This window comes from Cucumis sativus, chromosome 4 (genome assembly GCF_000004075.3).
Source record: "Cucumis sativus cultivar 9930 chromosome 4, Cucumber_9930_V3, whole genome shotgun sequence".
In the NCBI taxonomy this organism is placed as follows: Eukaryota; Viridiplantae; Streptophyta; class Magnoliopsida; order Cucurbitales; family Cucurbitaceae; genus Cucumis; species Cucumis sativus.
In genome coordinates, this window is record NC_026658.2 from 22789824 (window position 1) to 22801879 (window position 12056).

The window sequence follows — 12056 nt, forward strand, 5'->3', positions numbered from 1 at the left end:
GAGTATGAGGGAAAGCAACATGTTAATTACTAAATTTGTATTGTTAAATGCTTTGTTGCTTCTTCTTTTTTCCAACTCATATGAGTCTATTTGTTGGGAGTAGTTAAGAATTATCAAAATCTATTTTCATTTTGTATATCCTAATTTATATTATATACATTTATATGTATATCTATACTATATAAAAACAAAGACTTTAAATTGAAAATTTCTATTTCTCTTTAGTAATAGAGTTATGTAAAGTTACATTAAAACCTGATTTGGGTAGATTTGATTACATTTTGGTATTGTTTAAAAAATTTATATATCTATTTACTTGTAAATTTTGAATATTTGATATATTTGTAGGTTTTAGTATATTTCAAATGTAAATTAGTTTTACTCAAATATTTCAATTGGGATGACCCAAAATAAACGAAATAATAAGGGAGTCACGTGTCAAGATAAAATTGAAGGATCGTCTAAAGGAAAATTTTGCTCGCCGTACGAGAAACTCCCAATATTTTCTACACACATCTATGACCACCGCAAGCACAGCACAACAGAACGACTCCCTACTCGCCACGTGTGAATTTCTCCACGTGGCATATAATAATTGGCTATCTTACTCAACACTTTCCACGTAGATTCTTCACATAATAAATACCCAAACTTCCCTCCCTCCCTCGCCTTCAGTGTTTGCTATTAGTAGAAAGAATTATTTTTTCTTTTGATTTTGATGATTTTCCATTAACATTTTTCTCGTCAACCATACAAAATTTCACACACCGGAGCTTCGTCTATGGAGAATGCGATCCAAGTTTTGCTGGTTTAATTCTCCTTTTGAGTCGCCATTGTTCCTCTTTGTTACCTAAATCTTCTGCTTCATCCTCTTTTCCTTTTTGGATTTCCAGACCATCTGCCTTTTCCGGTAGATTTTTCTGTTTCGTACTCGTGTTTTTTCTTTTTGTAAACCATTGTTAATTTGAAGTTTTTTCGTTCTGATGATTTGCGTTTTTAATTGAATGTTCGTTTTGTTTTTTTTAGAGCTGAAGAGTAGAGAATGGCGTCGATCTTAATGAAGTTCGGGTTATTGCTATTTGTTTTTTCTCTAATTTTCTATCCGTCGGATTCTGCGGTTTCGAGCATAGATCTGGGGTCTGAATCGATTAAAGTTGCTGTTGTGAATTTGAAACCTGGACAGAGTCCAATTTCGATCGCGATCAATGAAATGTCTAAGCGTAAATCGCCGGCTTTGGTGTCTTTTCAATCGGGAACTCGTTTAATTGGCGAAGAAGCGGCTGGTCTTGTTGCGCGGTATCCTAATAAAGTGTTTTCCCAGATTAGGGACATTATTGGTAAACCCTATAAGTATACTAAAAGATTGACGGACTCATTGTACTTACCATTTGATATTGTGGAGGATTCGAGGGGTGCTGCTGGTTTCAAAACTGATGACAATGTGACTGTTTTCTCGGTTGAGGAATTGTTGGCAATGCTTTTGGCTTATGCTTCAAATTTAGCGGAGTTTCATTCGAAAGTGCAGGTGAAAGATACTGTAATATCAGTTCCACCATTCTTTGGGCAAGCAGAGAGAAGAGCGGTACTTCAAGCCGCGCAACTGGCTGGGATAAATGTACTTTCATTGATCAATGAGCATTCGGGTGCAGCGCTACAATATGGAATTGATAAGAATTTTTCCAATGAGTCGAAGCATGTTATTTTCTACGATATGGGTTCAAGCAATACTTACGCGGCGCTTGTTTATTTTTCGTCCTACAATGCGAAAGAGTACGGGAAGACTGTGTCGGTCAACCAATTTCAGGTAAATTATGCTCAACTATCGTTTTTGTAGCTTGCCATCGAATGCTTTTCAAACCATTTATGTGTTGCGCACTTGCCATAGTTTTGTCTTGGTAGATGAATTTTTTTCCTGGAAATATAAATAAGTATTGCAGTATTGTTCCGACACCATACAAAGTGATCAAGGTAGAAGACTGAACTCTGTATCAAAAGAACCGTGATGCAACGCCAGACTACTCTGTCGAGAATGGTAGATAAGTGAGACTAAAGCCAAAATGTGAATGAGTTAGGAGCTTGTTTAAGAAGCAGTTTTGCTTTTTAACCATATCTAATTTGCATGAATGATGCATGACTCTTTACAAATTAAAACTTGGTATTTTGTAGTTTATTCTTGGTGCTTAAGAAATGGAAGGTTTTTACTATCGGCACTGTTTTTATTTTTATTCTCTAAGTTGGCAACGTTCAGCTTCAGCCTTTGTTTTGCGATGGTAAAGTATTTTGTGATTTTAAAATGGTTAGTGACATGACATAGACAGTCTTTTCTGTGCCAGTAGTTTGCCTCCCTTTTTGTTCGCCCGTACATTCTTTCAATGTTAACTCATTACAGCTTATCCTTTTTAGTCTGTAATTGGCGCTGATGTAACCACCTTTTGGTGTTTGGGGTTCTCCCCTGATTTGATATATCAATGAAACGTTTGTTTACAAAAGAAAGAAAAAATTTCGATTTTTTCTTAATAAAAGTGTGGTTATTCATTAAATAAGAATAAATGTTTATGTCATGTAGCATGAAATTTTCTTGTTCATTGCATGTTTCAGACCACTATTAAGATAAATCAGTAGCCTCCCATCACTTTTTTCACTCTTTGTATTAGCTCTTTTGTGCCTTGCCATATCTTAGCAAGTTTGGCATGTTGTATAGGTGAAGGATGTTAGATGGGATCCAGAACTTGGGGGTCAGAATATGGAACTTCGACTTGTTGAATATTTTGCTGACGAGTTCAATAAACAAGTTGGGGATGGTGTGGATGTAAGAAACTATCCCAAGGCGATGGCAAAATTGAAGAAACAGGTGAAAAGAACTAAAGAAATTTTGAGTGCAAATACAGCTGCTCCAATATCAGTTGAATCTCTCTATGATGATCGGGATTTTAGGTCAGTAGAGTTCTTCATAAGGAATCTTTACATATATATTGGGCAATTTTAATGCTGTATATTCTAATGCCATAGTATAGCTTGATTTGTGGTATCATAGTTGATCATCTAAAATCTGTAGAGAAAAAGGACACTTTGGAAGAAAGTGTGAATTGCTTTGGTCTTCTGTTTTGAAGGTTTCTAGACTGCTGAAAGTTTTGTGTAAACTCACGAGCAACAATTTTTATTGTCTTTAGGTTTCTTTTACATCATAGTCGTCCCTCTTTCTTATTTACCAATTATTCATTTCATTCTTACAGTGCATCCCCAACTTGCTATCATGTCCTTGGCACTAGGATTTATGGATTACGGTTACTTTCTTCTGAGTTTCCTGGTAACCTGTTTTCTATTTCAGGAGCACCATAACACGGGAGAAGTTTGAAGAGTTGTGTGGGGATTTGTGGGAGAAATCTCTTTTACCTGTAAAAGAACTGTTAAAGCATTCAGGTTTGAAGATGGCCGATATATATGCCGTGGAGTTGATTGGAGGTGCTACACGCGTACCAAAATTGCAGGTTCGAAGTCAACTGTCTTCCTCTATAATTCAAACATTGTGTTTTGTAGTAGTTGTAGCTTTTATTCCAGTGTTTGCTTTTCATTATCATCTTGCAACCTTCCAGTGTGATGGATTTCTCAATTCTCACCCTCTACATGCTGCTGCTTTGTCGTTGTAAAGTTCTAAAAGGAACAGAACTGCGATTTATCTTTATGAAATTCTCATGTTTCCTTGCTAGATATATTTTCAGCTGAAAATTGGAACCTCTATATGCTGTGTTTGCTCAACATTTGAAGCCAATGGAAGGAAAAAAATGACACTATTCCTTTTTTTAAAAGGGACAAGGAAAAAACGCTGAATGAAAAGGATACAAATACAAAACCTTGAAAAGTGAATGAAATCACCCGTGTTAATCCAAATGTAATTTTTAAATCATAGATAAAGCTTTATGCTTAATGAAATTTTGACTTGGGATGCATTTAGTTCTATGTTCCCCTCTAGACTAGAAATTGGCTTTTTCATAATCATAGATAGTTTGGTTTTAGTCAGCTAACTCTAATTTAATTTCTTCGACTGTGTCTTTACAATTTTCTGCTAAAGTGAGAACAATTCCTTTTTTTCCCTTCTGACAGGCAAAACTCCAGGAGTTCCTTGGAAGGAAAGAGTTGGACAAACATCTGGATTCTGATGAAGCTATTGTACTTGGTGCAGCTCTCCATGCAGCAAATCTGAGTGATGGAATCAAATTGAACCGTAAGCTTGGAATGGTGGATGGTTCTCCCTATGGATTCGTTATTGAGTTAGATGGCCCTGACCTCTTAAAGGATGAGAGCAGTAGGCAAGTTCTTGTACCACGCATGAAAAAACTCCCCAGCAAGGTAAATAAATGATATCGATATACTAAATCATGAATCTTTAGTAACATTCTTAACTATTTTTCTTATTGTATGACTTTTTTTACTTGCATGTATCATAGATGTACAGATCAGTCGTCCACAATAAGGATTTTGAGGTTTCACTTGCCTATGAGAATGATCTTTTGCCACCTGGTGTTGACGTTCCCACATTTGCTCAATATGCTGTTTCTGGTTTGACGGACACTAGTGAGAAGTAAGGACTGCCAAAAATCTGAGCAACTAGCAGATCTATTTAATGAAGCTGTGAGCTCGAGCTTAATAGATAATATGCTGCATTTTATATCTCAGTGTGATTTCTTGTTTGTACTCTTTAGGTATTCAACTCGGAACTTGTCATCTCCCATCAAGGCAACATTACACTTCTCACTCAGTAGAAGTGGAATTCTGTATTTCGATCGAGCAGATGCTGTTATAGAGATATCAGAATGGGTAGATGTACCTAAGAAGAATGTTTCAGTTGAGAATTCTACAATTGCTTCGTCCAATGCAACTGTGGAGGATTCTGGAAATACATCAGAAGGAAAGAATGACACATCGATCCCTGAAAATGGTGGGGCTGATGACACATCCAACCCTAGTACAGAGGAACAAGGTGCACCTGAGCCTGCTACTGAGAAAAAGCTGAAAAAGCGAACTTTCAGAATTCCACTAAAGGTTAGTGCAGTGGCTATTGTATTGTCAATTATTAAGTTTATTAGCGATTAGACACTTTGTCTCTTGGAGTTATCTGGTACGGATTAATATATTTTTAACGCTTCCTTTTCTTGTCATTCTTTGTTTTCTTATATGATTTAAAGATCATTGAGAAGACTGTGGGGCCAGGAGTTCCTCTTTCCAAAGAATATTTTGCTGAAGCCAAAAGTAAATTAGAAGCACTGGACAAAAAGGATGCAGAGAGAAGAAGAACTGCTGAGCTTAAAAATAACTTGGAAGGTTACATATATGCTACCAAGGAGAAGGTTAGGGGTTCTTCATCATTCTTAAAATTCCTATGAGATCTTTTGAGTTCTTATTTATAAGAAGCATAAATAATATTAGTCAACTTTTATCCTATTAATTTCAATTAGAAGACTTAATGTTGTCAAAACAGGAACTAAAAAGGGGAAAAATTAGTGTTGTTAAGGCACAGTTGGGCACTCGCATGAGGTGAGAGGTGAGGCAAGGCCTTAACGCCTTGCAAGTACCCAAGGCGAGCATATTTGGTCAGGCGCTCTTGCCTTTTGCACCTTTCGGTCACCCTTGAATCAGGCTCTTGCCTTGTTCAATTGCTCAACTTTTTTTAGAAAATATCATTCTTATCCAATAGGATTTAAAGAAATAAAAGGAAGTATAAAAGTTTGTAAAGGTAGAATTAAAGAAAAATCAAATAAAGGAAGGAGAATTGAAGAAGAAAAAAAGTCAAAGTAGAAACAAAATAAATTTTATTTCTATATCTTTGTTCAAATACTTTTTTCTCAAGATTATATGAGTTAGTTTCTTTATAATCTTTTGTATTATATTTATTTATATTATTATTTATTATTTTATTAACTGCACCTCGCTTCAATCAGGTGACTAAAATGTTTGTTGCCTTAGAGTGCGCCTTGCACTTTGAAAACACTAAGAAAAATAAATCAAAGCATGAAGTACTATATCGTTCAGTTGTTGGTTGTCTGTTGTTTTGTCTAAACTATTTGCCTGCCTGAAAATTTATTGTTTAGTAATAGGTTGCTTACCTTCTCCTACTCCATCTCAGTTGATGAACTGTGCTCATTATCAATGAATATTGTTACTATGATATATACATAGTCATTATCTGCTTCCTCGTTTAGACCTTTCAAGGGTAAAAGTACTGTAATATTTATATGTTTTCATAATCAGATTTGGACCCTATTCCCTACTACTAGGCAAGAATGACACATTGTTCATTTTTTCAAAACATTTTTCTGGGTTTCCTCATCTATCCCTATTCCCTACTAGTACAGTATTTGTAGGCCACAGTGGCACGGTCTTCTCCTTTTTAGAAGTTTTCTACAACTTCTGCAGCAATACTTCTCATGCCTATATTTATTGATTTGTTGTATTCTTCATGCCAGTTTGAAACCTCCAATGAGTTGGAACAAGTTTGTACAAGCAAGGAACGTGAAGCTTTTAATGAGAAACTTGATGAGGTTAGGATCCCTTTTGATGGTATTGGGATGATGCTCATCATGAAGCTTATTTAACTACTTTTTCCTTTAGGTACAAGATTGGCTATATATGGATGGTGAAGATGCTTCTGCTACAGAATTTCAAGAACGCCTTGATATGTTAAAAGCCATTGGTGACCCAATATTCTTTAGGTACTTACGAATGACAGGAGTGCCTTTTTCTTTAGAGATTGACAGGAGTGCCTTATATGTCCGTAAATTGAATTGAGTTTAGCATCCCATTATTGGAGTGTTGTGTTACCAAGTTGGTGCAAGGAATTTGCGGATTTGATTGCAGTCTTGCGGGTAGGGATCAGACTCCAAAGTTTTACATACCGATCTTTTTTTTTTTTAATGTAGATTGAAAGAGCTCACTGCAAGACCTCAGGCTGTTGAAACAGTTCGCAAATATCTTCTTGACCTGCAAACGGTAAGCCTTTTAATTGTTAGAGAAATTATTTTAAATGACAACTTTTTAAAGTACTTATAGCAAAATCTCACAGTCCATCTACGATTAACCGCGATAGACTACTGGATCATGATAAATAAAGATAGCAGTCTATCATGGTCTATCTTAGATAGACTGTGATATTTTGTAAATATTTTAGTTCATTTTGCTATATTTGAAAAATCTCATTTTTCACTTTTGTATTTATTTAAATTTTATTTTGTATGTGTTTATATTAGATACCTAGATTAGTATAGGGTTAGATATTTAGGCGGTTACTAAGATTAGTGATTATAAATAAGAAGTTGGTGAGCAAAGAAGGGGGAGTTGTTGAGTAGATAGGTCTTGAGTAGCATTCTCAAGAGCAGGGGTCCCAAGTACCACAAACTTGGATTATATTGTAGTTCTTAGTTTCTCAATATATGAAATATACTGATTCTTGTTAGGAAGTACATGTGAAATCTTAATTAGTGGAACGTGAATGTTTCCATCAACTTTACGCTTAAGTCTTTTTTTGGGTTTCGTGTAACTTATCCCTTTTTGTCATAGGTGGAATAAATATTAAATTGTGTGCATTCTTCTCAGATACAGGGTTACAATAGTATATAACGAATTCCTATTTTTTCCATTATGTTTATTCCTTAAAAAAGTTATGACCCCTTTTTTAGAAGTTTAAGAAAATCATCCAACAATATAACTTACTGTTCTCCTGTGAAAACTTTATGTGAAGATATCCAACTAGAATTAATTAGATTTGGAGTATTATTACACTTCTTATCCACATCACTTTTAATAGTAAAGTTATCTCTTGGTGTTACTGTCATCCTAGTTTGTGTCATTTGACAAGTATTCTGTTATGATGATTAGGGTTCCTGTGATGTCTTTGCTTGCAAATCATAGTATAATTGTTTCAGTTTCTTTACCCTTTTTCCACCCTTTCTTCTTTGAACTGTGGAGGCTGAAAGGTTTTGGTTGATCAAGCTTGAGGAGGGTTATTGTGTTTACTTTATTTAGAAACCTTCCATTTCATCCCCAGTTATTTTACTTTTTGTGTGTGTTTTGAAGGATTCAAATCACTTGTGTTAATGCCCTATGCTTCTTAGCGGTGGTGTAGTATCTGTATAGCTCGAAGCTGAAGTTTGAATTGCCATGATGCAGGAATTTGTATTAGGTTCCTTTTTTTAGGATAAAGGTCGATTTCCTTGTCAAGTTGGTTTAATTGTTGTGTGAATTCATGGTTAGAAAGAAAATGAGAAGTTTTTAGGTTTTGATAATTTGTAACTTACATGTGAAGAAATTTGAGGTCTACTGCATTTTAACGCTTCTCCTTTTGGATTCATTCCTCTGATCTATTGCACTTCTTTTTTTCTCTCTTTCTTTCTTTTCTCTCTCATTTCTTTTTCTTCTTCTTTTTATTTTTTTAAATTTTTTAATTTCAAATTCGACCTTCTGTTTGATTACTAACAACTGAGGGTCTTCAATGTAATGTAGTCCTTTTTTTGGGTGCTTAACCCTTGAAAATTGGTTTCTTTAAAAAAATTAACAAGAAATTCACCTTTTGGCCTTCTTGAGCAATTTCAGATCATACAAAATTGGGAGACCAAGAAACCTTGGGTTCCAAAAGAAAGAATACAGGAGGTAAGGTTTTGCATTGTGTTGTTTCCTTTTGTATTTTAGTATTTATGAGTTATTGATTTTGAATTGCTCCCTTTTGATTCATAATGTTTTGAGAAATTTTCTGTGTGGCTTGTCTAGGTAAAAAGTGAAAGTGACAAGTTCAAGATCTGGTTGAATGAGAAGGAAGCTGAACAGAAGAAGTAAGTAATCTCTTAATTCTCAATGTCTAGTTTCTTTCATCCACCTGGTTTCAGTCTTATGTTATTTTGTCTGTGCATGTATTCTCTTGGTATCCTGGTATGTTCATCACTGCTACCGTTGATTTATTTCTGTTGGTTGGTTCTACCCTGTTAATCAATTTGTCCTGAATCGAGTGATCTTTTCCATACAAACGAACTTTGTTAAAATAATACACAATTGGATGGGCCTCTTTTACTGGCTTCCTTCCAGACATTCGTCTGTTGACTGAAACAAAGTCCATATACTTCTAAATTAATTCTATTAATGTAGAAAACTATTATTTGTGGGTGTCAAGATTCTTAATCTCACCTCTTAATATGAGGAGTTTACTTGGGTTTCAGATTCTTTGACTAGTTTTACATTGAACAAAAAATATGAATTTTCGTTTGGACTTTATGTCCCTGAAAATTTGATGCTATTCAGTGTTATTATCATTCCAACATGATGCCTTCTATATTTATCATTTATAAGCTTGAACAGTATTCCCCAACATATTGCCTATCAGTTCTCTTTTGACTTGATGCGTAATGTTTTCCTGAAGTTCGTAATAAGATCATTATTCTTTTTGTGATTTTTGAACTAGCAAAATTAGTTCAATCAGTCGTGCCTTTGATCTGGTTTGGTGATTATCATAGTTTGAATCCTCTTCCTTTGTACCCTTGTATTTTTCTAAAAAAAAAATATTAAAAGAAAAAAGAAATCCCCTAGCAAAACTCGGTTCTTTTCCAACCTTTTTCTTAAAAGGGAAGTTGTTTTAAATGACAATACTTACAGATATAGCAAAATATCATTTGCTATTTTGCAATACTTGTAAATATTTTCTTTTTGCTATATTTGAAAACAACCCTTTTTTAAAATTATATTACCACATTTTCCTTGCAAAATGGTCCTAATTAATTTTAAACTTTCCAGTGTCCACTTTTATTTCATTTAAAACTATTATTTGCTTTCGATCATCATCAAATTGAATAGTATTTAGAGTTTATTAGATTATTTTACGAACCCGTCCTCCTACTACTACTACAAAATGGCCCAAGTGTACTAAAGTGTTCTCTCTTGTGTAGGAATTCGGCATCTAGCCCACCAGTATTTACATCCGAAGACGTATACTCGAAGGCTTTTAACATTCAAGAAAAGGTATTGTACTGCTCTCAATTTGAATCTCATAAACAATCCCACAACTGTTGATTCAATGTATAGATAATGTGATAGCTGCCCTGGTAACTATCAAATAACATGCTAACATTATACCATTTTCCAGTACTACTGCTATATAACTAATATCTATATACTTACAGGTTACTAGCATCGATAAGATTCCCAAACCAAAGCCCAAGATCGAGAAACCTGTGAACGAATCAGCTAGCAGCAAAGAAGATGAGAAAAGCTCAGATTCAACAACAGATAAGAGTTCAACCAAAGGTGACGAATCGGTGAAGGACTCAGAGAGCCCAGCAAGTGAAAGTGCCGAGTCAGAGTCCGAATCCCAACCTGAATTGAACGAGCACGATGAGTTATAGATTAATAAATGATAGGTGATTAGTTTCAAGTTTTGAGTTCCTGCGTCCTAAATTCTAGATAGAGTTGAGAGATCCTTAGAGAGGAAGATAGAGAATGCAAAAGTGAGAGCAGTTGTTGCCATAATACTTATTTGTGTAACAAAAGACACTCCATTCTATGCCCACTTTCACTAAAACGTAGCTCTTAGCTTATACGTCAACAACTTTGCTAGTTTTGATCATTTGCTTTTTACAAACACCAGAAATTTTGTTTAGTCTAATCATGTATTAAATATCAATGATATTAAGGGGATTAAAAAACATGTACATTTCATTTTTGTTTTTGTTTCTGTTTTTCCTTTTCACTAACCTTTCTGTTGAATTTCTTTTGGAGAATGATTTGTTTTTATTATTGTGAAGGGAAGTATTTTTTTGTAGTTGAAATGATTCTAGTTTAGCACATTCTTTTCCTTGGGGTTGGAGGTTCAAAATTTTATTCTGTATTTATTTAGTTAAAAAAAAAAAAGAAGGAAAAGATGTTCATTTTGTCAATTTCTTATATAAAGATATATAACACACATACAACATTGTATGAAACTGAAACTGTTTCAAAAGTAGATGGAAAGATCATTTTGTGAGGATGGATCGATACAATGATTAGTAAAAGTAGAATGTAGAGAATTGTGAGTATATGTAGAAAGGTACAAGTGAGGAACAATGTCTTCATGGAGAGTGATAAGTGAGGTTGTAGAGTAGCTAGGAGGGTAGAATATGTGTAAAGGTATTTTGATGGTGGCTATTAAAAAACATGGAAGGTTTGAAAGAGTATAAACACATCTAGACTTACTTTTATTACTACGAAAGAGTCGAACATACAACAAAGTCATGAGAATTTTATAAGCCTCAAAAGAATGCATAAAGAGACCTGTAAGAAAAATGCATTTAAGAGTAAAATAATATAATATCGATAAAAGTTAGAAGAATAAATAAAAAGATCGACAATTGTAGTTTCGGTCAATCTATATGTTAGTTGAAGTACACATGTCTAAGATTTAATTATTTGTTACATCCTATTCAACATTTATATCCTACTTCTAATATTTATCAATTTTCGTTCATTCTTCATAGTTCACTTATTTCCTAATTCTTTTTCTTTTATAAAAAATATAATGAATGATCATCGGTCGATCAAAGTTGATCTTTTAACCAAATCGACTATGTTCTATTTAGTAAATGTTCAAACTGACTTTGACCATCATTGCATAAGTGTCAATCGAATCGGTTTGATATTAAGTAAAATTGTTTGAAATTTAAACTTTTTCAAACCAACACCAACTATCATTCTCGAATCAACTGACTTTGGTTTGGTTGGTTTAATTTTTCGATCTATCATCCTCGTCCCTACCGAATACGATTGAAAACAAGATTTTCTAATAGTTTCCAAATTCAATCCCCCTCCCCCTCCCCCTCCTCCAAACTATATACTTACAATCTCGTTTCAAACGTAACTACAATATTCTTTTTAACACTCTTTTTCAGCTAAAGACCCACTCATGTTTTCTTCATTTTAATATGAAAATAATAAAATGGTAATCTTTTAAATAATTTCAATGGTTAAAGGTCGCAATAAATCATTTAATTGATAGGTAAAATATATTATTAAATGAAAATGTTGATCGAATAATAGTTTTGAAATAA

At 34.0% G+C, this 12056-nt stretch overlaps 1 protein-coding gene across 1 annotated transcript; it reads left to right on the forward strand.

Annotated features, from left to right (window-relative positions):
• The first annotated feature begins 649 nt into the window (after positions 1–649).
• Positions 650–10702, forward strand: LOC101207859 (heat shock 70 kDa protein 17). Its single transcript, XM_004149478.3, has 15 exons — positions 650–910; positions 1027–1804; positions 2702–2934; positions 3329–3488; positions 4102–4347; positions 4446–4579; positions 4701–5040; positions 5184–5345; positions 6462–6536; positions 6607–6707; positions 6915–6984; positions 8584–8640; positions 8758–8819; positions 9924–9996; positions 10158–10702. Exons 2-15 carry the CDS (start codon positions 1043–1045, stop codon positions 10377–10379), a joined length of 2697 nt encoding a protein of 898 aa, XP_004149526.1. The 5' UTR covers positions 650–910; positions 1027–1042; the 3' UTR covers positions 10380–10702.
• The last annotated feature ends 1354 nt before the right edge of the window (positions 10703–12056 follow it).

Coding starts and splice junctions, on each gene's coding strand:
- LOC101207859 (XM_004149478.3), top strand. CDS start 1,043: ATGGCGTCGATCTTAATGAAGTTCGGGTTATTGCTATTTGTTTTTTCT. Junction 3,489..4,101: donor CACGCGTACCAAAATTGCAG/GTTCGAAGTCAA, acceptor CCCTTCTGACAG/GCAAAACTCCAGGAGTTCCT. Junction 4,348..4,445: donor TGAAAAAACTCCCCAGCAAG/GTAAATAAATGA, acceptor CATGTATCATAG/ATGTACAGATCAGTCGTCCA.